This window comes from Pipra filicauda, unplaced genomic scaffold, assembly GCF_003945595.2.
Source record: "Pipra filicauda isolate LSUMZ 115617 unplaced genomic scaffold, ASM394559v2 scaffold319_size1146426_pilon, whole genome shotgun sequence".
NCBI lineage: Eukaryota > Metazoa > Chordata > Aves > Passeriformes > Pipridae > Pipra > Pipra filicauda.
Genome location: NW_024104442.1, coordinates 66,472 through 90,628, shown reverse-complemented (window position 1 = coordinate 90,628; position 24,157 = coordinate 66,472). Strand labels below are relative to the sequence as shown.

The 24,157-nt window shown below is 60.2% G+C and overlaps 2 protein-coding genes across 6 annotated transcripts in view; both read right to left on the bottom strand.

Moving 5' to 3' along the window:
* Nucleotides 1–57: 57 nt before the first annotated feature.
* LOC113996768 (septin-9-like) lies at nt 58–11,090 on the bottom strand. Its single transcript, XM_039383653.1, is given in 12 exon segments — nt 58–445; nt 548–599; nt 825–921; nt 1,036–1,131; nt 1,206–1,323; nt 1,538–1,675; nt 1,768–1,849; nt 2,000–2,128; nt 2,672–2,860; nt 7,569–8,648; nt 10,987–11,062; nt 11,064–11,090. Coding segments are annotated over 12 exon segments (2,229 nt in total). The 3' UTR covers nt 58–300.
* A 3,478-nt stretch (nt 11,091–14,568) lies between these two features.
* RAB11FIP3 (RAB11 family interacting protein 3) overlaps nt 14,569–24,157 on the bottom strand; it is a 56,301-nt gene continuing 46,712 nt past the window's right edge. For all 5 annotated transcript variants that reach the window (XM_039383625.1, XM_039383626.1, XM_027737941.2 and 2 more), the window contains 6 exons: nt 22,309–22,449; nt 21,360–21,441; nt 19,417–19,554; nt 18,220–18,375; nt 17,715–17,855; nt 14,569–16,997 (listed from right to left, as the gene is read on the bottom strand). In XM_039383625.1, coding sequence (XP_039239559.1) covers nt 16,884–16,997; nt 17,715–17,855; nt 18,220–18,375; nt 19,417–19,554; nt 21,360–21,441; nt 22,309–22,449 — 772 coding nt within the window. In that variant the 3' untranslated portion in view covers nt 14,569–16,883. The remainder of the gene's footprint in view (nt 16,998–17,714; nt 17,856–18,219; nt 18,376–19,416; nt 19,555–21,359; nt 21,442–22,308; nt 22,450–24,157) is intronic.

The window sequence follows — 24,157 nt, the reverse complement described above, 5'->3', positions numbered from 1 at the left end:
CGGAGCAGCACAGGAGAGTGGTGGCACATCAGAAGTGTAGAGTGCAGCAGGAGGAGATTGATGGCAAAGGCTGAAGGCTCCAGCCTGACCTTTAATGTCACACAGGGTCCATGGGGTCGGTGCCCATAGCAGAGCTTGGGGACGAGGGACCACATCGGGGCAGCTGGGCACTGTCAGGGGTCACCTCACCCCAAATTAACATGGGCTCCTCACCCCAGGCAGGGTCTGGGCACAGCCATGGTGGGCAGGAGTGGGCACTGCCACGGGGTCCAGTGGTGGCTCTGGGGGGCATGAGGTGGCTCAGAGGTGGCTGCCACCCTCACCTTTGCCAGGCAGCCCGTTGAGGGGGCTCAGCACTGGCCGGTTGCTCTCGTTCAGCCGCCGCACGCGGTAGCTCTCGTAGTGGACGTTGTGGGTGATGTCCTTCAGGTCCTGCAGGTGTGACCTGCTCAGGGTGGCAAGGGGAGGAAGGGCATCATGTCACTGTCCAGTCTGCCCTGCTGTCACATCAGGAACTCCAGCATCCCCTGCCCGGTCCCCCACTCACCGGATCAGCAGGTCCCGCAGGAGGGGGAACTCGCAGTGTGCTGGGTTCTCCACTGCAAAGCAAGGCAGAGGGGCAGCAGGTGGGTAGTGGGTGGGCAGGAGGATATGGTGGTGGGCGGATGCCCAGGGAGCACATCCCAACATGCTCCAGGTACCAGCACTCCATGACACATCTCAGCACACACCCAGGCAGGGACGCACCCCTGGGTGCTGCTCCCTGCAGCCCCACGGGCCCCCCACGCCTGGGGAGGGCTGGAGGTGCAAAGGGCTCCGCTCACCTTCGATGATGCCCCACTTGGTCTTGCGGCCCAGCACTCGCTTGCCATTCACCTGGTGCTCCTGGTCCGCCCCCACCACGGCAAAGGGGATCTTCTCCTGCCGGTGCAGAGTGCTGTGCTCACCCCGGGTGCTCTGGGCTGCCCCAGAGGGTCTCTCACCCACCCTTCTCCCCAGGGTTGGCACCCCCAATCCCAGCATCCTGGCACTCACCCGAATCCTGTCATTCAGTGCCCTGTCTTCAGGGTCCTGGTCAAAGTCCTCCTGTGGGTACATGCTGATGGCGTGGGTCTTCAGGTCCTCCTGGATCTGTGGGATACAGGACTTGAGCTGGGCTGGGGATACAGGGGGCACCCTAGGAGTGCCCCAGGACCTGTCCTCACCCGCTGCTTGAACTCTGCCCGTTCCTCCAGGGTGAGTGTGTCGGCTTTGGCGATCACTGGCACCACGTTGACAATCTTGCTGAGCCGCCGCATGAACTCCAGATCCAGTGGGCGCAGCCTGCCAAGGACCACCACCATCACCCTCACGTGACCCCACCACTGTCACCATGGGGTGGAATCACCACCATTGCTCTGGGGTGACCCCCCCATCATCACCCCAGGGTGACACAACCATCCCAGGATGACCTCACCACCATTACCTCAGAGTGACCCCATCACCATCACCCTGGGGTGACCCCATCACCCCATAGGTGCTGCAAGTGAGGACTCACCAGTGACCTGTGGGGGGGACAAAGTAGACACATCCATGGACTCGAGTGTCTGGGATCTTCCTCTTACGGGTGATGAGGATCTCCTCCCGTAGGTACCTCTCGTACTGCTCGTTGATGTACTTGATGATGGGGTCCCAGCTGAGGACGAGTTGGGGGACAGCATCTGAGTTCAATTCCCCCCCCAGACTGTCATGCACCAAGCTGGGCTGCTGCATCCCACTGTGTCCTACCAGTTCTCATTGTTGATCTGGTCTCCAAACCCCGGCGTGTCCGTCACTGTCAGCTTCATCTTCACCCCCTTCTCCTCGATGACTGGGGCAGAGAGGTGGGTCAGTGGGGATGAAGCATTTGGGAGAAGGAGGGGACTGGGGGAGGGGGGTCAGAGGCTGCCCTCACACCTCCCCCTGGTCCTCTGTTTCTCTCAGGTGTTGGTGGGACATGTCCCCATGGTGATAACCTTACCATGGGTGATAGACTGGAGCTGCACTGTCTTGGGAATACGTTCCTCCTGCTCAGGCTGCGAGGATTTGCGGCTCACCTTGGACTTGAAGAGGGTGTTCACCATCGTCGACTTGCCCAGCCCACTCTGCCCTGAGGGGACACCGGCAGCTCTGGTTTGTCCCCCAGGGTGGTAACACCTCAGTATCCATTAGAGAGTATTCCAGAGGTTGGGCTAGTTCAATCTACCTCCCAAATAAATTTATTCCCCAAGGCCATAATACTTCATTATCCATTGGGAAGCATTCCGGAGGTTGGGATAGCCCATCTTATCCCCCCAAGTAAATTTATTCCCCAAGGCAATAACCCCTTGGTAGACATTTGGGAACATCCCAGAGGTTGGAATAGTCTGGTTTATCTCCCATATAAATTTATTCCCAAGGTTATAACACCTTGGTATCCATTTGGGAGCATCCCAGAGGTTGGGATGAGCTCACCTATCAGCATCACTATGTTATGCTGATATGGGATGTTGGGGTATGGGATGTTACTCCTCTTCAATTCTTTGCTACTTAAATAATTTAAAATCCCTTAGATTTCCTTAAAACCCCTTAAAAGCATAATTTCCCTGGCATAGCAGAATCAGAGCCAGGATTCCCACCTCAGCCAGGAGCAAACCCTGGACCCAATGCTCACCCACAACCATGATGTTGAACTCAAAGCCCGTCTTCATGGTTTTGATTTTCATCTGGTCGAGCACAGCTTCAATTCCCACATATCCAAAGAGCTGGCAACCCACCGGGCCGGGCGCTACAGTGACGGGCACCTCCTCCTCCGGCACGGCCGGCGGCTCCATGCTGCACTCCTCGGGCTCCAGGCTGCTCCCTGCACGGGTGGGCAAAGGCAGGTGAGCCCGGAGCCCCTGGTGCCCACCCCTCCGCCGGCACCGTTGCCCCAGCAGCAGCCGCGCCGGCGGGCACACAGCCCCGGCACATTCCTGGCAGCCGGCGACACTCAGCCTGGCAACACGAGCACACCACCCCCAGCACACTGAGGGTGCTAAGGAGCTGCCAGGGGCATCTTCGAGGTGGCTCTGCCACTGGACCCCCCCGATGCCACCGGTTGCTCTGCGATGTGGCATCGGGCAGCATGGCCATGGCCAGCTTCCTTTGCCCGGCCTGTGCTGCCGCCCATGCCAAGGCCACCTCCTGAAGCACCGCTCCGGCCCCGGCACAGCCAGAGGACTCCCGGCCCGGGGCAGGAAGAGCCATCCCACACTGTACCCAGGCGTCGGTCACTGCTGGGCTGGGGGCACTGGGGGGGGTCGGAGAGCGCAGAGCAGGCACCGGCACAGCCTGAGCCCCCGGGACACGGGGTTTGTCCGGGGGACCGTGCCCAGAGCACGCCCCAGTCTGGGGGCCACCGGAGCCCTGCGCCCGCTCCAGCCCTTTGTGCGGCAGCTTGGGGGGCCTCCAATCCCTTTCTGCCTCCTCCTTCTCCTCCTCCTCCTCCTGCTTCCCAGCACGGCCATTGTTCAGGTCCTACCTCGGCGCCGCGGTGCCCTCGCTCAGCTCCTCGCTACGGTCGGGGGGGCTCCCCCGGGTGCCATCAGCATCCCCAGCCCCAGCAGCGCCGCAGCCCGGCCCCCTTTCCTCCGCCAGCTCCCGGCTGGCACCAAACCGGCTCCGGCTCGGCTGCCGCTCCCACGCATGACCAGCATGGCAATATCCCGCCTCCCGCAGCCCCCTCCCCGCCACAGCCAAGCCCCTGTGCCCAGTTTGCCGGCTGACTGCTGAGCGCGGAAGGCACCGACCCCGCTGTGCCCACCCGACTGTGCCCACCTCAGCCTCCAGCCAGGCCAGCGTGGATGCAGACCACCCCCATGGCACAGGGACACCCCTACTCCCCACCACAGCACCCATCGCCCTCGTGGGTAGTTGCAGTGGCACTGAAGGGGAGTGGGAGTGTTTGACTGTGGGTACCATCCCCGCTGGCACCCACGCACTCCCTGGCACCAGGGACCACCCCAGTAGCACCCGTGCCCAGCCCTGGTACAGCAGGGTGGGATGAGGGGTGGTGGCCGTGCCACCCCCCCACTGCCGCAGTGCCCCACGGTGCCTGCATCCCCCCACGCCACAGCCTCCCCCGTATGTGCCAGCCAGCTCTTGGCACCAGCGAGGCCGGAGTGGCAGCTTGTGATGGCCCAGGCTGCCAGGTGTCCTGCCGAGGCCGTGTCCATGTGCCACACAGCCAGGGGACCAGGGCATGTGGGCAGGGGCCAACCTGAGCCAATCTGGGGTACCAGATGATGGAGCTGGACACACCCATTGCCATGGCAACAGCATCCAGCTGGTGGAGGGGGGGCACCCAGCACCCTGTGCCCACTGGGTGGGTACCTTGCCAGGGCGATGGCGGGGGGGGACAGCAGTGTCACATGTGCCAGCTGCCCTGTGCCCCCGTGGGTCGGGGTGTTCCTCAGAAGTGGCGAAACAGCCATAGATTTCCTGGTGACAGCAATGACACCCAGATGGGGGTGCTGATAGCAGGCAGGGTGCCCACTCTTGTGGGGATCCACCCATCCAGCACTGCCCCTCCTCGTGGGCTGCTCCACAGGCAGGCAGGGAGGTGGGATGGGATGTCCCCATCAGAAAGGGGATCCTGACAACCACTGGGAGAGATGCTCATCCGGACAGGCCATTGCTCCTGGGGGACACTGGCCCCCCTGCACACCCACCCTGGCCCCACTTCCTGGTCCTTGCCAGCCCTGGAAGTTGCCAGGACAGATCCAAAACCAAGTGATGCAGCCACTGCCTGGAGCTATCCCAGATGGCTGGACACTGCAGGCAGGGAGCAGGCAGGATTTAGTGCTTGCACCCCTCAACTCCCAGGGTGGTCCCCAGAGTGCAGCACCCATGCAGGGGCTCAGCCATCTCCCTGTGCTGTGCCAGTGGTAGCACCAAGGAGACAACCACAGCCAGAGGACACGTCTGGTGGAGCTGAGGGGTGACACTGGATGCTGCAGCCACAAATGCCTCCCCCACAGGGTCAGAGCCCCCACTGCCCCAGCCCTTGGTGCCAAAAAGCCCTGTCGGCAATGGCCAGCAGCCGGGTGGCCACGTGGAAGCTCTTCGGCATCCCCACGGAGCTCTGGGGCAAATGGCTCCTGCAGCCAGACCTGTTCCAGGACTCATCACAGATGCTCTTATTTTCCAGGCAGGGACAAGTAATCCCAGGTCCGTGGTCTCCTCCATGCATTTAATTACTGATGCGGGGTTAATTGGCCAGTTCCCAGGGAAGCTTGTAATAAGGCTCCAAGGGTGGAGGGTGCTGGGAGAGGATGAGCCAGGAGAGGAGCTCCCGCTGTGCTGCTCCCACTCCCACTGTTTGCCACCGCATCAAATTGGGCATGGGATGGGGAGAGAGTGGCTTTGGATCCGGTGCAAGGGAGCTGACCCCTCTGGCAGAGGGATGGAGGATTTTGAGGATGCACCCACCACACCAGCCACACCACAGCTCTACCCCCCAGCCCAACATGATCCAGAAATGCTGGTGCCTGTCCCAAGTGCCAAACACATCCCAAGGGGACAGTGGTGACAATCCCCATGTACAGTCAGACCCAGAGCCAGCCCGGTTGTCTGGCTGGTACAGGAGAGAGCCATGGGATGGGGACGGGGGTGGCTGGGGACCGTCACTGAGCAGAAGCAGAAGTGAACCATCGAGCAAAACCCTGAGCCTGCAGCACCGCTGGGGACTGGGGACCAGGGACAGTCACCCAGCCCCGGTGACAGCACCCCCCTGCCCGCACACCGCCCTTCCCGGTGCCACCACACCATCCCTACCTGGGCGAGCCGGCCAGAGCCGGGGTTGTTGCTGCCGAGAGCTGGTCACTGGGGCCAAATGGCTCCTGGGGTGCAAGGCGGAGGACGGCTGCGGCCCACGGCTCCTCCTCCGCTCCTCCTCCTCCTCCTCCTCCTCCTCGCCCCAGGCCCTGCGTGGGCGACCCGGCGTGGAAGTGAAACACGGCGGCCGCCGGCTCACTTGGAGCTTCCTCCCACGGGGTGTGGGACCGACCCAGCGTGCCACAACACCCCAAGGCCACCCACGGGTGTCAGCGGCTGGGGGCCAGGGTGGCCTCCCGGGAGAGGAAACAGATCGTTCCCACCTCTTCCTGGCAGAGAAACCGCTGTGCCTGAGTGGCATCTGCCAGTCCCCTGCCGGTTCCGGGCCATCTGCAGGGCAGCCGGTGCCCACACGCTGCCCGCTGGCTCGTGTCCCACCCCGTAGCCTGGGCACGCCACGCTCGACTGCCTGCCATCAACACAGCTCCATCCTGAGCACTGTATGTGTCCCCGTCACCTTGGGTAGGTCCTGAGCACAGTGTTCCGGTGTCACCATAACCCTGGGTCAGTCTGGAGCACCATGTTCCCATTTCCCCACCACCCTGCCTTGATTTTGAGCGCTGTGTACCTGTCACAGCCCTGAGCACTGTCCCCATCTCCTCATTAACCCGGGTTGGCACTGAGCACTGTCCCTGTCACCCTGCCTCAGGACCAACCGCTGTCCCTGTGTGTCCCCACGCCCCTGACTCAGCCCTGAGCACCATATCCCTGTCCCCATCACCCATCTCAGCCCCGAGCGCTGCCCCCAGTGTCCCTATCACCCCGGCTCAGCCTCAAGCTCTGTTCCCCCGTGTCCTCATGACCCCGGCTCGTCCGGAGAGCCGTCCCTCCTCCCGGCCGGGTGCCGCGGGGCAGCCGGGCTGGCTGGGCAGCGCACGGGCATTGCTGGGGGATGATTCACCGCAGCCCGGAGCAGATGTATGGATGCCTTTGCCGCGTTAGTACTTAGGGCCCGGCGACGGCGGCCCCACGACAGCCCAGCGAGACGGGCAAGGAGCCCCAAGCACCCGAACGGGGAGCCCCGGCGGCAGAGGCTGTCTCCCGGCCACCCCGGCGCCCTCCTGGAGAAGCCGCCGGGAAGTGGAACACGGGGAATCCCTCACCCCATGCTTGGGGACGGGCATGGGCTCGGCAGAGCCCACCCCGGCACGGTGGGAGCCGGGGGCACGGCATCCTTCCCCGTGGCACTCGGTGTGCGCCGAGCACGCCCCGGCGCACCTTGGCCCCCCGCCACCTCCTGCGCCCCACGGGAAGGGAGGAACAGGATCCGTTCCCGTGCCAAGGCGAGGAGGGAAGATTGGGGAAGAAAGCGCTGGACGCGGGACAAGATCCCGGCGATAGGCGGCACGCGCGGGGCCCGGCGCGATGGGGCACATGTGTCCCGACCTGTCTCCCCGTGCCGGGAAAAACAATTAGCGCCGGGGCGGCGTGGGAAGCTCGCCAGGCACCCCGGGGCCGGGAGTGCTGCCAGCGCTGAGCTCGGCTCCGCGCTCTACAGCCCCCCCACATCCAACGCTCTCCATGGCCCCCCGGCATGAGGAGCAGTGAGCTGGCAGGGCTCCTGCTGTCCCCGGCATCACCGTCACTCCACATCCACGCTCTCCCCGGCATCAGCGGTGGGGGTATTTTGGCAACGCTGTGCCCACCGAGGGGTCTTGGTGGGGAGAGGGCACAGAAGAGGAAGCGAGTCCTACCGTGCTCTGGTGTCCCCGCTGCCCCGCTGCCGTCTGCAGCCTTGCTGGGAGCTGCTGCCACCACGCAGGGTCCCCGTGGTCCCACCAGCCCGGTGCTGGGGGGGTTCCCTCTGGCTCCACGGGGCGCTGCCGGTGTCCCCAGTGTCGGCACCAGCACCAGCCCCCCGAGGAAGGCGGGCTGGGAGCTCACTTGCACTGTCTGTGGCTGTGACACCAGCTTGAAGGAGGCGGCTTGGGGGGCTGGCAGTGGGGGCAGCCCCTCAACCCTCCCCGGGGAGAGGGTGGTGGGGGCTGGGGCTGCCTCCCCCTGGCCCCAGCACAGCGGCGGGTGCCGGCGGGACGGGATGGGGCTGGCACTGAGGGTGACCCTGAGCTGCGGCCGGGACAGCATGCGGGGGGCCACGTCCCACTGCCCTGGCCCCTCTGGGACTGTGGGCAGCCCTGGCACTGCCTCTGTGCCATTGTATGGGGCCAGGGAGGAGAAGGAGGAAGAGGAGGAGGAGGAAGGCTGGTGGGTGTGAGGCTGGGGCGCAGGGCTCTGGGTGCTCCATGGCGAGGGGTCCGGCACAGAGGTCCCTGGCTCCTCGGCGATGTGCAGGTCCAGCGCTGGCAGTGAGCCATGGCTGGCGGCGGCCCCACGGAGAGGGTGATCCAGCACCCCTGGGAAAACGCTTCCATGGGATGGGACCTTCTTCAGGCCAGGGCTGGTGGCTGGGGGGGTGCCCGGTGGCAGGAGGGGCCTGGTGGGTGCAGGGCTCTCCAGGCTGGAGGATGAGCTGCGCAGGCTCTCGCCATCGCTTCCTGGCCCCGTGGCAGAGGCCTGGCGGGTCTGGAAGGAGGCAGTGCGGGCGATGCCGGTGCCGGCAGTGCCATTGGATCGGCCAGTGGCATGGCTGGCACTGAGCCGGGTCCGCAGCACGGGGCTGGGCGCTGGGCTGGGGCCGGCGGCAGTGCCCGAGCAGGGGGGGTGGCTGGGCTGGAGCAGCTGCTGGTTCTCGCCGGTGCCCGAGGACAGCGGCAACACCAGTGGGAAGCTGGGCGCCTCATCCCCATCCTCTGCCTCAAACGACTTCTTGAGTGCTGTGGGCAGAGAGATGATGGCATGAGAGTGGCACCTGATGGCATCCACTAATCTCTGCCCCGTCCCCAGCCCCATGGAGTCCCCCCAGCACCTGCAGGTGCCCCTCACTTGTGAGCTGGTCCCACCCAGGACCCCACCCGCAGTCAGCTCCCTCCCAGCCCTGCTGCATTGTCCCAGGTTTTATCATTGTTCCCAGGTTTATCTCGCCCGGGTGGCCGTGCCTCCGGCTGCCCTCACACACACTGCCCGCTTTATTCCCCCTGTAAGGGATCTGGCCGAGTAACCAGATCCCCGCCCGACCCTCTCCCCCTGCATCCATCCAACAGTCGGGATGGGAAGGATTCCTGCCCTTTACAGGGCGTTAACCCTGAAGCCTACTGATGGCAGGCAGGCAGAGCTATCACCGCACGCAGCAGGACCGCCACAGCTCTGCCTCCCGTGCGGCTTCACAGCAGCCATGAGCCCGCGGCACGGCCCCGGGGTGCGAACGTGCCCCCCACATGGATCCCCCAACCTCAACGTGGGTGTCACAGGGCCTGGCTCCAGTGCAAAGCCTCAGAGGTGGGGACCCTCTCTCCCCAGGTCTGACCCCCGTGAAGACCCCACTGTGCAGCTGCCCCCTCCCTCCAGCCCCGGCACGGGCCCCCCCCGAGCCGCGCTCCTGCCGGCGCTGCCAGAGCAGCACAGTGCGGTGCCGGCAGCCGGTCCCGTGGCCCCGGGGGGAGCGCGGGAGCCCAGGCCCCCCCCCAGCCTTCCTCTCCCCCTCTGCCAAGCGGCGGGTGGCTGCCTCCCTCCAGGGAGGGTTGGGGGGGCCCGCACTGCACCCCTGCATCCCCCTGGCACTGGCACGTGTGCCAACCTGCCCCAGCACAGCGCCCGCTGGCACCAGGCCGCCCTGGCCCTCCTCTTCCTCGGCCCCACGGCTTGGCCGTGGTGTGGGGGGCAGCGGGGCTGTGGGGGTCCCATCCCCTCCCCAGCTCCCCCCGTGCCCGGGGCAGGGCAGGGGTCAGAGGCCGGGCTGTGGGCGCTGCTAATCACAGCTCTCCCCAGGGCAGGTATTTCTGTGGCCAGTCCTGCCCGGCCCCACCGGCCGGGCTGCTGGGGCCACGGGGTCATAGGGCCGGCGACCCCCTCCCCAATCCATCTCTCTGCTTTGGCACTGCCTGGGGCACCCCAAATGCCTCCTTTCATCCCAAACATGACCCTGGCCCCTGACCCATCCTCACCCAGATCCCAGATGGTGTCCCTGATAGGCAGAGGGGGAGCAGTGGGGGGGATGCAGGGCAAGGTGGGGGGGTGGGAGGTGGCAGGGGGGTCGAAGGGTAGCAGGGGGTGTGCAGGGTGGCAGGGAGTGAAAGCAGGGTGGCAGGGGGCTCTGGGGGATGTGGGGAGGTGAAGAGGAGGTGGCAGGAGATTTAGGGGTTTAGCAGGGGTCTTGGAGGGATGGTAGGGAGTTTGGGGGAGATGACGGGGGATTTTGGGGTGCTGGCAGGGATTGAGGGGGTGTCAGCCGGCAGCGGTGGGGTTAAGATGCTCGGGGTAGGTGCACACATTCCTCCCCGGCGAGGGCAGCAGCAGCCCCGGGGTCGGGTTTCGCCGCCCGCCCCCGGCCCGGCCCCCCCGCAGCCCCCGGCCCGCGGGTGGGAGCGCGCACACACGGGGAGCGCGCACCCGCACCCACGCGAACACGGGGGGGTCCACACACACCTCTCCCACCCTCCCTGCAGCGCTTGGTAGCCTCCCCCTTGCCCACCCCACGGTCGCACCCCCCGAGAGCACCCACATACCCACCACGCGCAGCCCCCGGGGGGGGGGAGATGAGAACAACCCCCCCGACGTCCGTGGGGGATCCCGTCTCTCCACGATGCTCAGCACCACCCCCCGATACTCAGCCCCCAAGGAGGGCGTGCAGCCCCCCACGATGCCCAGTCTGGGGGGGACCTCTCGTTTCCCCGCGATGCGGAGCCCCCGGCAGGTATTACCCTCCCCCTCCATATCCAGCTCCAGGGGGGAAGCGCAGCCCCCGCCATGCTCAGCCCCCCCAGACCCTCAGCCCAGCAGCATCTCCCCCGGAGCAATACCCAGCGCACGCTGCTCACCCCCGGGGGGCACTGCGGCCCCCCTAAAACTCCCAGCCAGCAGCATCCTCCCCACAACCCGCCTCCGCGCGGGGGGGGCGCAGCCCCCCACGATGCTCAGCCCTCGGGGAGCACCACAGCCCCCCAAGACGCCCATCCAGCAGCATGCTCCCCTCCGGGGGGGCATCCTCCCTTCCTCCCACGACCCCCAACCCCGAGGGGGGGTCCCCCGCGCGCGCTCTCGCAGCCCCGGCCGCACCTTCGAAGTCGGAAAGGATCCCGTCCAGGTGGTCCTTGACGGAGAGCCGGGCCATGGCGGGGCGGGGGGGGCCGGGGGCTGCCGCCCACCCGGGACACCCGCATTGGGTGGGGGCAGCGCCGGGGGAGCGGAGCGGAGCCCACCGAGCCCCGGGACGGGACGGGCCGGCGCCGGCTGCCCTGGGCGGGAGGGGAAGGAGGAGGGGACCGGCCGGGGGAGGGGACGGGAGGGGAAGAGAAAGGGAGGGGGGAGGTCCCGCCTGCGCCCCCGCCCCGGCCCGAGACCCCCCCGCCTCGCCCAGCCCGGCCCCCGGAGCTCCGGCGGCCCTGCCGCCCCCACCCCCATCCCGGGGCACTGGGATGCTGCAGCCCCGGGCTGGGGGTCCCCGGGAAGGCTGGGGGTCCCAGGCAGGAAGGCTGTAACGGGGGCTGGCCAGGCTAGGGAAGTTCCAGGCAGTTGGGGTGGAGGTTCCGGGCAGGCTGGGGCAGGGAGGTCCCAGGCAGGCTGTGGATCCCGGGGGGCTGTGTTCCACAAGTTCTGCTCCCCCAGGAATTTCCGTCCTGGAGCAGGAGGAGGAAGATGGGTTGGAGCAGGCAGGGCTGCCTGTCACTGCCTCCCGGCTGGGTGTGGGGGGGTCTGTTGGAGTGTCACCAGCCTCCGGTGTGATGCTGTACCTGCCAGGGGTTGTGTCCCATGCTGGAACTCCTGGAGCATCCTGAGGAGCAGCTGCAGGGGACCCCACTCCTGCCCACACGGTGACTCAGGCAGCACCTCGGGGTGAGAGGCTGCCCTGGGGCTGCCCCCCTTAGCCCAGGGTGGGGGGATCATCCCTCCCAGCCCGGCTGCCAAGCGTCAACTCTGTCCCAGCCCCATCCCGGGATGGGATCGGCAGCAGATGTGGAAGAGGAAGGAGCTGGAAATCCCTTCTCCAAACAGGGTCCTGCAGCAGAGCTCTGCCCTCACCACCCTGCAGGGAACACCCAGCAGCCAGAGCACATGGAGCACATTCCTGTGCTGGACGGGGCAGGGGGCACAGCCAGGACATGGCCATGGGGTCCTGCCAGATCCTGCTGTAGAGACACAGAACACGACCAGGGAACGTGGGACAGGGCTGTAGTGGCCTTGGTCATGTCCAGGCTTTGGGAGCATTTGAAGGTGCTCACAGAATCACAGGATCATTTAGGTTGGAAAAGTCCCCTGAGATCATCATATCCAACCATTCCCCCAGCACTGCCAAGGCCACCACTAACCCATGTCCCCAAGTGCCACATCCACATGGCTTTTAAATCCCTCCAGGGATGGGGACTCCACCTCTGCCCCGGGCAGCTGTGCCAGTGCCTGACCACCATTTCTGTGAAGAAATTTTCCCAATATCCAATTTAAATCTCCCCTGGCCCAGCCTGAGGCCGTTCCCTCTCCTCCTGTCCCTTGTTCCCTGGGAGCAGAGCCCGACACCCCCCGGCTCCCCCCTCCTGTCAGGGAGTTGCAGAACCAGAAGGTCCCCCCTGAGCCTCCTTTTCTCCAGGTTGAACCCCCCCAGCTCTCTCAGCTGCTCCTGCTGCTCCAGCTCCATTCCCTTTCCTGGACACGCTCCAGCCCCTTCATGTCTTTCTTGTTGTGAGGGGCCCAGAACTGCCCCCAGCACTGGGGGTGTGTTGGGGTGCTGAGCCCACTGAGCTGGGTGGAAGGGCTGGAATGTGGCAGGAGCTGGGCTGGAACCAGCTCTGGAGCTGTTCTGAAGGATGCAGAGACCTTTGGAGCCTTAGGACTTTTCTGGAGCAGTTTTGAAGAGGCTGGAGAGGTTTCGAGCTGTTCAAACCCTTTTTCAGAGGAGGCAAAGAAGAGCTGGAACACTTTGGAGCAGCTATGAGTATTTTTTGATGAGTTTTTGAGCAGCTTTGGAGCTGTTTCAGCGTTGCTTGTGCCCCTCTGGTGTTGTTCAGAGGGGCTTTAGGGTGGTTTCAAACTGAGAATTTAGAGATGTTACTGAAAAGTTTTAATGCTGTTGAGAGGTGCGTGGAGAAGGCCTGGAGGGGCTTCAGGGGCCTTTCAGGGGTGTTGGAGCACTCAAGATGTTTCACAACCACACAGAGGAGGCGTGGAGTGCTTCAGAGCTGCCACCAGACCTTTTCTGTGATCCATTTTGAGCTATTTCAAGGAGTTTTAGAAGAGTTTAGAGGACTTCAAGTGCTACTTCGGGGCAGTTTGGGGCCTTTTAGGACTGGTTTGAGGAGCATGAAAGCTATTTGAGCAATTCAAGTGGTTCAGTGCTGCCCAGAGCTCTGTCCTTCCACAGCACAGATACTACCAGAGCTATTTAATTATCCCATTTCTAGAGCAGCTTCAAGTTGTCGGAGGTTGAGATTTCAGAGGAATTTTTTTAAGGATGTTTTAGAGTTATTTAGGGAAATCTTTGGCGCACACTAGAGCTACTTGGAGGGTGTAGAGCAGTTTGGAGTGGTACAGAGGTTCTTTAGAGATGCTCAGAAGTGCTTTAGAGGTGCTCAGGGATGTTTTAGAGCAGCTCAGGGGTATTTTAAAGCAGCTCAGGGACACTTCAAAGCACCTCTGGGGTGTTTTACAGCCGCTCTGGGATGTTTTGGAGCAACTCAAGGGACATTTTAGAGCATCTCAGGGCATGTTTTAGGGCAGCTCCAGGATGTTCTGGAGCAGCTCTGGGTTGGTTTAGGGCAGCTCAGGGACGTTTTGTAGCCTTGGTGCTGCTCAGAGCAGTGTGGAGCAGTTTGAAACAATTTGGGGGGTTTCAGAGCACTCAGGGTGTGTCAGAGCCAGTCCCCAGCACAGAGGCCCTTGGAGCTCTTTGCAGCAGCTCCAGGGCTGCTTGGAGGAGTTCAGAGGAACAGGCTGGAGCTATCCGGAGGCACGGCAGGAGCCGAGAGGGAATTTTGCACGTTCAGGCCCTTTGGGGCGGCTTATAGGGGCGGGGAGGGGGTGGGGGGAGGCTTAAAGGGGTGTGGAGCAGCTTAGCAGGGTGGGAGAGAGCGTTTAAGGGATTTTTGGAGCAGTTCAGAACAGTTGAGTGCTCTGAGGGTTTTTTCCCGGTGTAAAAGGGAAAGCTCTGTGTTCCTGCCTGGAGCAGCCCCCATGTGTGTCCCTGTCTCAGCCTGCCCAATCCCTGGGCAGCAGGATCAGCTCCACGAGTCCCTCATCCCATGTGGACCCTCCAGGAAGGTGAAGGGAGAATGCCCCCATTCCCATGCACAGCTGGGCTGGGGGGAAGATTTTGGCTCCCTCTGACCTTGACCCCTCCAGAGCCAGCCAGGTCCCACCTTCCCCATCCTCATCCTCCCAAAATCAGGGCACTCCAGCCAGCTCCAGCCTTCCCCATCCTCATCCTCCCAAAATCAGGGCACTCCAGCCAAGCTCCAGCCTCCTCCATCCTCATCCTCCCAAAATCAGGGCACTCCAGCCTCCTCCAGCCTCCTCCATCCTCATCCTCCCAAAATCAGGGCACTCGTGGTGCAGGAGCATTTCCACTCCATCCACCCCCACTGGAGATCCAGCACTTGGACACTCAGGATGCTTCAATCCACCCCACCCCTGCGTAAAAAGAGTCTCTGGGCAGGAATAGTAACAGCTTTTAATCCGACAAGAATTGATACATCATTTAAGACAATACTGTTTTTGCCTCTTTTTTGGGGGGATTTCCTTCACATACCGATGGGGAAAGAGGAACATTTTTGGGATGTACAGTTTTCGTTTCGTTTTGTTGTTTTTTCTCTCCATAGGGCTTTTAAAGCATGGTGAATGTGCAAGTCAGTGCTTATTGTTTGCTTAAAACTTTTTCCTGGTGCTTATTTACAGTTACAGTACCTCTGTGAGAGCGACAGGAAAAAAATCACAATTGTTTGAGACCTGGGGATCCAGGGTCCCAAGTCAAGAAAGGCAGATCTCCGATATTTATATATTTATACATATATATATATATATATATGCTTTTGTGTATACACAGATACATTTCTCTCCTCTTTTAAAGTATTAAAAAAATGGATCAACCTTCATTCTATAAAAATACCTACTCTACAAGATAGAAAAATTTTCCCTCTCCAAGTATACACTGATTTACACCCAAAGCTTCTCTGGAAATGTACATTACGTGGCTTCTTCCCGTGGACTCGGGGCAGGGAGGGAGGGAGTGGGTGCCTGGGAGTCCCAGGGGTGCAGGAGCTGCCCCGGGGTTTTGGGGCTCACCCCGACCCCACTGCACCTCTCACGAGGCCGTGGGGGCTGAGCACCCCGAGGTGCCGTGGTGGTGGCTCGCCGGTTCCTCTGGGATAAGGCTGTGGCAGCGGCCACGTCCCCCGGGCAGGGTCACCCCGAGAGGGCTCTGCCAGCCAGGAGATGCTGAAAGGGGTTTGGTGAGGAGCAGGAACCCCCTCCCCTGGGATCGCTGTGGCTTCTGCTTCCAGGCCACTCTGGCATTCCTAAAACCTGACAGGCAGGAAAAAGAACCGCTGGATGAAGCCGGATCCCTGGGATTCTGCTGGCTGTCTCCTCCCAGGAGCTGGAGAGGAGCAGGGTGGTTCAGTGGCTGCTCCGGGGTCACGCCGCGCCACGGCCGCTTGTGCCAGCAAGCCCAGAGCTGTCTGATGTAAACATGGCTTTTGTTTCCCAGGGAGCTGCTGTGGTGTTCTCTGTCTCCTCTCCCCAGTGGCACTGAGATTCCAGCCCAGGCTGATGCCAGGGATGAGGAATGAGCGCGGCTGTTCCGTCCCCTGCCCCAGCCCAGGGAAGCACCGGGGAAAGGCAGCCGGAGCGGGCTCCCCTCCAGGACTGCAGCTATCACCAGCAGAGCCCTGCTCCGGGTGGGAATGGCACAGCCACTGTCCCCAGGCCAGGGACTCTGGGAAGCGATGTGGGGAGCTCAGGCCTTTCCTGCAGATCCCAAAGTGCTGCGTGTCCCCACAAGGACAAAGAGAGGTGGCCAGGTCCAGCCTCCAGAGTGGGGTGAAGAGCTGCAGCCTTCCCCAGGTGCCTGTGGGATGGACAGACAGTGACTGTGTGTCTGTCTCCAGCTGGGGACGAGTGGCTGCTCCCCCCGGAGCCACCCTGGCTCCACGGGCACCCACGGACCCCACGGCAGAAGGGCCAGGACTGGGGAGCAGGGATTGGAGCCGGGAGTCCAAGCCCTCCCGACGGGACTGAGCCACAGACAGCAAAAATAAATAAGGAGGCAGGTGACAAAGTGCACTCACACCCTGTCCCCAGAGCGGCCGCTCCCAGGGCTGCTCCTGCCAGCAGTGAGGGCTCTGCATGCACCCCGGCCCAGCAGGAGCAGCAGGGCAAGGATGGGCTGCGCCAGCCAGATGAGGACATTTGCATTAAGTTAATTAAAAATAAAACAGAACAAACCCAAACCCCAACCCTCTGCAAGTCTGGGACACACTTCCCTCGTTCCCAGCTCTGCCCCAGCGAGTGAGTGTGTCAGGGACACTTTGGCACAGTAGGACAGGGCAGCAAGGGAAAGTCAGCGCTGCCGCTCCCGTCTCCATCCCGTTATCCCGCAGTTCAGAGAACCCCTCTCCTCACACCCTACACGTGGCAAGCTCCTGCTCGTGCCCCGCGTGCCAGAGGGTCCGACGCCTGGCAGGACAGTTCCCAGCGCCACAGGTGCTTCCTCCAGGTGTGCGTTGCCTGTGTTCCTTCTCCAGGTTCCCTTTCAGCCCTCCAAAAACCAGAAGGGCTTCAAAATAACGGAGTCAGACAACAAAGCCTGGCTGCTGGTTTTCCTTTTCCCTGGTCCGTGGCTCATTCACCCCCCGACCTGTCGCTTCCTCGTGCCTTCATCAAGAGCAAAGACATTTGGAGTCCCTCTTCATCCTCTCAGAGCACCAAACCCACATGACGAGCGCGCAGCTGGCGGCTGTTGGCCGCCCTTACTTGACTTCCAGGATGGAGGGGTTTGTCTCCATGATGGCCACGATGATCCTGTCGATGTAATCCTGCAGGCGGAAGTTGATCTCCTCTTGCTTTTGGATTGCTTCCATGAGCTGCAAAGGAGGGAGAGAGGGAGGGAGAGGTCACTGCCTGACACTGCCCAGGGCTTCCCGTGGCTCTGTGCACCCATGGATGTTTCCCTCTTCTTCACTGTGGCCTGGGATATTCCTGACCATTAAGGGGATAGGAAAAACTGGTTCTGCTCGCTCTTGTCCTTCCTCTCAGCCAGTCAGGAGCCTGAACAAAGCAGAGAGCATCACAACTCCACTGGACCCCCAAAATATCCTGGTGTGTTTCCCAGGATATTCCCACTTCTTGGAGTCTCATAAGCAGGGCCACCAGAGTCTGGGGTACAGGGAGGACACGACCAGAGAAGTCGGGATCTCCAGGGTGATGTCCTGGCTCCTGGGGGATTTAAGACAGTTCCAGACAGACAGACACACCCTGTGGTGGCTGGTCTGTCCTGGGAAGGGGAAGGCTGTCACGGGGCAGGCAAGGCAGAGCTGCCAGTATCAGCAAATTGGCAGGGAGTAGGTTCCCTGTTCCCAGGAAGGAGGGCTGGGAGGCAGGTTAAGTCCTGCAAGTTCTGCAAAGAGTTGTGTAGGGACTTCTTTGCTCTTGCCATCTTTCAGGTGAGCTTCGGGAGTGAGCTAGACCACAGACAGGGCACATCAGCTCCTCCCAGGCCCTCTCAGGCTGAGGGCACAGGGAATGCCCCAGCCAGCCCAGGAAGGTGCAGTGTGAGGGCACCAGCACCTCATGGCACATACCTCATCTCTGGAGACAGAGCTGATCTCTGCTGCCAGGGATTCTGAAAAGGAGGCTGAGAAGAGGTTCTTGGCTCCCTGGATGCTCAAGTTAATGATCTGCCCGTTCAGTTCATCATTCTGCTCCTTCAGGTTCCTGTTATCCTGTTCACAGAGACAAACCAGACGATTAAGCACCTGGTGCCCTCAGAGCTCATCCAGCCTGGGAAGGGAGGAGTTTCCATCCTAACACAGCTCACACAACACTGCCAACAGCTGTCAGGGCCTCCTGACTCTACCTCAGCAGAGCCTGGAGAACCTCTGGAATCATGAGATGGGAAGATTCAGGAGGCACAGCAGAGAGAAGGGCTCCTGAGTGTACATGCTGACCCTCAGAAGAAGGAGCCAACCTCCCCGTCCCCAGAGAGAAGAGCAAGAAAGCATTGGGCCATCTGAGGGAGCCCCCAGACCCTGCTGACCCCTCCTTGGTGCCAGGACATCACTTCCCTCCCTGCCCAGCCCTCCCCACCTGCTTGAGCTGCTTGATCTCTTGCTCCAGCTCCGTCTCCCGTGTCCTGCTGTTGTACTCCTGCAGCCCCAGGCTGCTGCTCCGGCCTCGACGCTGCTCCGCCTCCAGCTTGAAGAGCTGCAGGTGCTCGAGCTGCTTCCTGAGGTCCTCAATGAGCTGCAGAGCAAGGGAAGGGGACAAGTGAGTGCCACAGCCCCTGAAAACCCAGCAGCACCCTCTGGTCCTGGCTGGTGTGACAGACAGGCTGTCCCTGGCTGGGAACAGCCCCATCTGTGGCTGCAGCAGGGTCGTCGTAAAGAGCAGTGGCTGCCCCATCCCTGGAAGTGTCCAAGGCCAGGTTGGACAGGACTTGGAGCAACCTGGGCTAGTGGAAGGTGTCCCTGCCCATGGCAGGGCTGAGCTTTAAGGATGAGCTTTAAGGTCCCTTCCAACCCAAACCATTCCATGATTAAGTCCCTTTCTGGGGGACACATGGTGGCCCCTTCTTCCCTGACACCTCCAGCAAGAAGGAGATGGGGAGCTATTTAAATACATGAGCACAGCCCTGGAATGACCCTGATGGAGCCCCAGAGATGCTGGTTTGGGGCCTGCAGCAGCACAGACCTCCCAGCAATGTGAGCATCTCCTCAGACATCTCCCATCTCAATGCCCCAGCACTGAGTCCCCAGCTCACCACAGTGCTCTCAGTGTCACCACAGTGACAGTAATTTCCACTTTGAGGCCCAAAGCTCCTTTCCTGCCACCAAACCCTGCTTGAGCCTCCAGCTGGAATTACCAGTACTACCACACTACAGATGATGGAAGGACTGGGGGGCTGTGATCCTGCTCCCAGGCACTCAGGAGCTGGCAGTTCTCACCCCAGCAGCCCCACACCCCTCTCCTCCTGCCTGCTGGCTCCATGTGCCATTGTCACTGTCCTCGTGCCACCATTCCTTCCAGGCAGAAAAGGAAGGGGCCATGGTGGCACAGCCCCCCTTTGCAGATATGGTGTTAAAATTCAGATGAATTTTAACAAAATTCAGGCAAAAGTGACCAATGTGATGCAGTTAAGCTGCTGAACGACCTTCTTCTGCCCAGGCAGCACCAAGGACTCCCATTATACCTGTTCTGGAGAGGCTGCCAAGGCCAACTTTCCCACACAGCCCTAATTTTGGAGACTAGCAGGGCAGGGCTGTGGCAGGCACAGACCCTACTCACCTCCTGTGTCGACTCCTTCTCCTTCTGGAACTGGTGCCTCTCCTGACTCAGCTTGTCCCCCATCTTCCTCTTTTTCTCCTGCTCCTCAGTGAGCTGCACAGTGAGGTCTTCAATCTCATCCAGCAGCTTCTGCTTCTCCTGCAATGACACAAAAGGCACCAGTGACAGGGTTTGGCTCTGCTTGGCACTGCCAGGGCTCTTCCCACTCACTCAGGAGTGCGGCACACGCTGAGCTCCGCAGGGAAGGATCCTCTCCTGATGGACAAGGATGCTCTGCCTGCTGGGATTTCATTTGCTGAGGGCTTCAGAGCCTGAGAGCTTCGGCAGCCACACACCAAAATAGCACTGAGAGAGGCAGTGTGAGATGAGTCCAGAACAAATCCACAGGAATATCCACACTTGTGCCATTTTCTGGGAAGTGTGATGCTGGCGTGGGACAGGCTGGGAGGGACTGGGGCCAGCAGAGGGGCTCCAGGCCAAGGGGAGACATTAAATCATAAGGCTCCTTCAGTTTGCATTTCAGAAAAGCCACAGACCCGAGATCTTTGCCTCCCTTTGCTCATTCTCGGTTTCAGATATGAAAGGTTTTAACTGGGGGCTGATCCAGGAAGGAACAGGACCAGTTCAAGCCAGGATGTAAAACACACAGCCAGCTCTGTCCCCTTCTCATTGTCAAAGCCTTGGCTGAAGGTTTGGGATGCAGGTAAAGATGCCAACAGCCCTGTACAGCACAACCTTCTGCCTGTGACCAGCTCACCACTCCCTCCCTGGGCTCACAGTTTCCAGCCTCATGGGAAAGGTTTTGGCTTTCAGAAATCCAAAAATACCCCAAGACCCCACCCAGTGCTGGTGATAGATGGCCCATGGCACGAAGGGGTGAGGAGCAGCTCTGTGGGGCAGCTCCAGCTGCTGGGTTTGGGGTGTCCTGGTCCATGGAGCAGAGCACCAAAGGCAACACACCAGCAGGAAAAGGAACACTGACAACAAAATCCTGATTTGGGGCACTGGACAAGCAGCTGCTCATGAGCTGGGCTTCTCCTTGGCAGAAAGGGGCAGCGATCGCACCTCTTGCTTCTCCTTAATCCCATCGGAGAAGAGGAGCTCTGAAGGGAGATTATGGATCAAAACCAACTTCCCATGGCTGAAACAAACCAAGGCAGGGAATTTGTCCTCAGAGCCACAGCGGTTTTCCTGCCCCCAGCCTCAACTGTGCTCACAAGGTCCTGGTAGATGAAGACCACTTCATGGTGGCCAGGTCAGGAGGGATGGAGCTGCAGCACTCTCCCGTGGGATTAAACATGATAAAATGCTCCAGACCCTTCAGCTAGGCAGGGAAGTTTGATTTCACTTCCATTTTAACCTTAATTCTGCCACAAGCTTGGCAGAAACAAAATGTAGTCTCTGTACAGATGTCACATCCACAACCCACATTACCTCCAAAAACGAGGATCTTGTCCATCTGTGGACTGTGATGCCTCAGGAAGCCTCCCATCCCAGTCCCACCAGCATCTGCATGACCTTGGACTCTGAGCAGGGTGGGAGGGAGGAAGGTCTGGGAGATGTCACAGATCTTTGAAGGCTCAACTTGCAAAGCCCAGGATATGGAGATGAAGCATCTGCTCCTCCTCCTCCCCTGCAGTGGACTGGAGCCACAGGAAAGGGGACAGGGATGGGGACAAGCTTCCACAAGAGGGCATGAGTCCCCTCAGGAGCAGCCACTGACACAGAGAGATTAATTAGGGGCTTTATTCCCAGCTTCCAAGCTAAACAGTGGGAGCCTGCACAGACAGTGGTCTGGGATAGTGCTGGTCCAGAGCAGGGGCTGCAGGGACTGGAAGCAGCTGGTTTGTTTGTTACATCAGATGGATCTCACGGTCATGGAAATGAGAATTTCATCCCAAACCCAGATCCCCAGCCCGTCCTGGGCACCCCCTGGGCCTCACCTCCTCCAGCCTCTCGATGTTGGCTCTCAGACAGGGCACGCAGGACCTCAGCTCACTGTTCTCATCATCCAGCTGCTGCAGCCTGCCATGGGAACCAGCTGTGAGACACCCACCCAGCATCCCACGGGGGGGAGACACAGAGAAAACACCACCAGGAATATTAAACCAGGATCTGTCCAAAACAAACCCTGAGAATTCCATTATTTCTGCTCTAAGGGGAAAGAGAGGGACAGCCACGTGATCATGACAAGCCTGTTGGCCAATGTCATGCCCTTCTCTAGCAGGTCCAATGCTATTTCTTGCCCCAAGGGCTTTATCAGTGCCTTTATCAGGGCTTTGGGTTCACAGTCCCAGGAAAAGGAACGTCCATGTAATGGTGACTGGTTAAAAAACTCCACTGTCTTCATCTTTCATTGACTGCAGGGGCTGAACAGAAAAACATTCTGGAAAAGCTGAAAAAAAATTCTGTTAAATAACTGAAACCTCTCTCACACCACTATTTCCTTTGGAATCCAAGAGGCAGCACAAAGCACCCTGGCTGGGACACTCTGCCTGTTGGGGCAATTCTTTCCCTGCCCGTTTCCATCAAGGTGCAAAATATCTGGGCATCAAATGTACCTCCAGGAGTCATTTATGGGAACAAGCACTAACAACCCCCCTCCTCACACATGCTGTGGGCAGGCACATGGATAGAGGACAAGAGCTAAATTTAAACTGCAGAAGGGAAATTCAAATAAAGAATCCATGATGAGGTCCGTGGAGGAGCTTGATTTTGGAACAAAGGTAAAAATAGACAAAATTCAGGGTTTGTAATGACTTCAGTTACACCTTGAACCAACCTAAACTCACAGTCCACCTCACTTTGTCCCCCCAGAGGCCTGTACACTGATTCCAGTGTGTACCTGGGGGTCCAGGGGACCTGCCCCCACCCAGCCCTGCCCAGCCCCACCTGGCCTGCAGGTTCTCGATCTCGATGCTCTTCTCCCTCTCCATTTTGCTGAGCAGCTCCCTCTGCTTCTTGATCTCCTCCAGGAGGGTCTGGTCAGCCCTCAGCTCCTGCTCCTTCAGCTGTTCCTCAAGGGCATTTGCTCTGCAGAAAGGAGAAAGAGAGGATTAAGCTTTCCTTAGGCCCACTGCCATCTCAAGGGAGGGACCAGGCTCTTTTCCCAGCCCTTTCCCACCCCACAGATGAGCTGGGAGAAGCAGATTCTGAAATACAGCAAGATTTCAGGGAAAATACACCGATCACCATCTCCAACAGCTTCACTCCCTCCCAGCAGATGCAGTGGGACAGTCCAGGAAACCCCCAACGACCCAAATGTTGAGCAAAACAGGCAAAGAAAATGAAACAAGCCAGGTTGTCTGCTGGTGTGTCTCTGACTAGTTTTTTAAGTCCCCAGGCTGCATCAGAATCCTTTAAAGGGGGAAGTGAAGGAAGAAGCACAGTAATCATCCTGTAACCCACAGCCTGTGGGTCACCCTGAGCAAGCTATTCAATCAGAATCTCATGGAGTCATTGAGGTTGGAAAAGATCTTTCAGATCATCTAATCCACAAATAAGACCCAAGGCTGTGGTTCCACCTGTAGTGGCCATGGCAGAGAAATCCTCCTTCAGCTGTTTCTACCATGAAGTGATCTCATCACCCAGGTAAGAGATGACAACAGCTCCAACCCTCCTTCTTTTCACTCTTTCATGTCTCCAACAAAAAATACAGGTTCTGCAGGTCACCATTCCCTGTGTGCCACCAGAACTGCAATAACACAGAATCCCAGAATGGTTTGGGTGGGAAGGGACCTCAAAGCTCACCCTATTCCATCCCCTGCCATGAGCAGGGACACCTTCCACTAGCCCAGGTTGCTCCAAGCCCCGTCCAACCTGGCCTTGGACACTTCCAGGGATGGGGCAGCCACAGCTTCTCTGGGCAACCTGTGCCAGGGCCTCACCACCCTCAGAGCCAACAATTCCTTCCCAATATCCCATCTAACCCTGCCCTTTGGCAATGGGAAGCCATTCCCCCTTGCCCTGTCTCTCCAGGCCCTTGTCCCCAGTCCCTCTCCAGCTCTCCTGGAGCCCCTTTAGGCCCTGGAAGGGGCTCTCAGGTCTCCCTGGAGCCTTCTCCTCTCCAGGTGAACCCCCCAGCTCTCCCAGCCTGGCTCCACTAGGCCAGGCTGCTCAGAGCCCCATCCAACCTGGCCTTGAACATTTCCAGGGATGAGGCAAGGAGCTGGAATTTATGCAAAGCCTTTATGAAGGCTTTTCCCAGATGAACCAACTCCTCCCCACCAGGGAGCACAGTCAGGACTTTACTCCACTCAGAGAAAATTGGCATTTTTGGGCCAAGCTGCTCAAGTGAAAACATTTCCCTCACTCCAAAGTTTATCAGGGCTTAGGAAAACCTTTGTTTGGATCCCTCAGATCCCTGACACGGCTGTTATTTAACAGCCTTAGAGCCCTATAGATAAACTCCTGCCGGGTTTATCTGCCCGGGGTAAATACACCCCGGGAGAGAGGGCCTGGGAGATTAGTACAGACAGATATTACATCATGTGGGATCCAAAGGGCTGCACCCCTGCCAGGATCTGGCAGCAGTGGGATCAGGGCTGGCTGTGGGGAGGGTGGAGGTGGGTTGTAGTGGCTCGGCTGTGCCTCCCACCCAGAGCTGCTGGGTGAAATAAGGGCCAGAAAGAGTCTGCAGAAAGAAGGATGAAGTGTGTGCCCTCCTGGAATGGGAAGCCTTCCAAGCAGCATGACTTCCCTGCGGTTTTCTGGAGCGTCCCATGTATAAAAAAGCCAAGCC